At 25.2% G+C, this 1,486-nt stretch overlaps 1 protein-coding gene across 1 annotated transcript in view; it reads right to left on the bottom strand.

Annotated features, from left to right (window-relative positions):
* LOC108555688 (metabotropic glutamate receptor 7-like) overlaps positions 1-944 on the bottom strand; it is a gene marked incomplete at its 3' end in the record, with an annotated part of 20,952 nt that extends 20,008 nt beyond the window's left edge. The window contains exon 1 of the mRNA XM_017911469.1: positions 795-944. Coding sequence (XP_017766958.1) covers positions 795-944 — 150 coding nt within the window. The remainder of the gene's footprint in view (positions 1-794) is intronic.
* Between the last annotated feature and the right edge of the window lie 542 nt (positions 945-1,486).

The raw sequence follows: 1,486 nt of genomic DNA, 5'->3' as shown, positions 1-1,486 counted from the left end.
TGTGTATATTTATAAGTAAAGATATTATTAACAAAATTAAGGTAAAATGGAATTTACTTTAATATTAATAATTATTACATGTAATATTATAAAAGCAATTGAATTTTAATTTATTCCCCGTGTGCATACGTTTCACGAAAATTTTTGAACGAAGTATACAATACGTTTTCACATGTAACTGAAATTTTGATCTGGGTTTTCATGGAGAATAGAATTTATGAAACAGAATTTTCTAATCTAATTAAAACTAACAATTCGTGTGTTAACATGGCCAATACTGTAATGAGAGCCAATATTTCACTTTATTGCAGGGAAAATGATTTTCTCGATGGATGGAAAATTCTATTTTCGAACACAGAGATGAATATTCTCATAATGAATGTTCGTGACTTGTTATTTTTCAAAGTGAATTTTGTTCGATGGGGCAATGTCAAATTCAGTCTTTTAATAGCGTTTTGATTTTTATCTGAACTGAATATAAAATATAACATTTGTAATATTTTATTTTATATTGCAAATAAAATTCATAAATTCTCCTTCATCGGTAACGAGTTATTCTGGGTTTCGTATTAAACTTATTATTTCAAAACCTTTGATTCTCGCGAATTTATGCTTCAGGCGTGAAACTGTAACGTAGTTCCTGAAGTTAGGTAAACTTCAACTAAGTGGCTTAATTTCTTTCTATCGAACTTAGTAATGAATTTTAATGACACAATGCAGCCACGAATACAGTAGAATTTTCCTCCCATACGTTAGTTTCAAACGATTTGCTATAAAATGCAACGGAAATATACCTGTTCGTGCATAGGAAAGATTCCACCGAGAATTACGTCACCATTGATCCGTATTAGCTTGGAGCCATCTTCGTCGTGTCCCTTTCGAATATGGCATTCGCTGACAATGAGAGAATATGACATCCATGTCAAAATTTTTCCTACCATCATCTTGTCTGCGGATGCTCAATCTCTTTTTCAAATCTGAAAAATAAAACAGAAAAATTCTTTAGTATCAATACAGATTCACTGTTAAATACACATTTTTAAATACACGTTGTAACTAAGTTACACGTTGTAAGATATTCATAAAAATTTCATATTTTATATGAAAATATATTTATATTTCTTCTGTGAATTTATATCTTATTATATGTATTGTTCATATTTTACTATTTTATATTAAGTTTTATTATTTTATATATTATATTTTACGTTATTATCATATTTTTAAATTATTATTTTGCTATTATTATATTATTACTTATTTTTTCAATTATTTCATTATTATTTGTTATATTTTTATATTATTTTATATATGATATCATATAATATAACATAAAATATAACACATATTTCAAGTTTACTATAAGATATTCATACAAACCTTTTATATTTTATATGAAACTATATTTATATTTCTTCTGTGAATTTATATCTTATTATATACATTGTTCATATTTTACTGTTTTATATTATGTTTTATTATTTTA

The sequence above is a fragment of the Eufriesea mexicana genome, unplaced genomic scaffold (genome assembly GCF_001483705.2).
Source record: "Eufriesea mexicana isolate 0111107269 unplaced genomic scaffold, ASM148370v2 scaffold219, whole genome shotgun sequence".
NCBI classification, from domain to species: domain Eukaryota; kingdom Metazoa; phylum Arthropoda; class Insecta; order Hymenoptera; family Apidae; genus Eufriesea; species Eufriesea mexicana.
The sequence above is the reverse complement of the archived record's forward strand: the minus strand, read 5'-3'. Positions and strand labels throughout refer to the sequence as shown.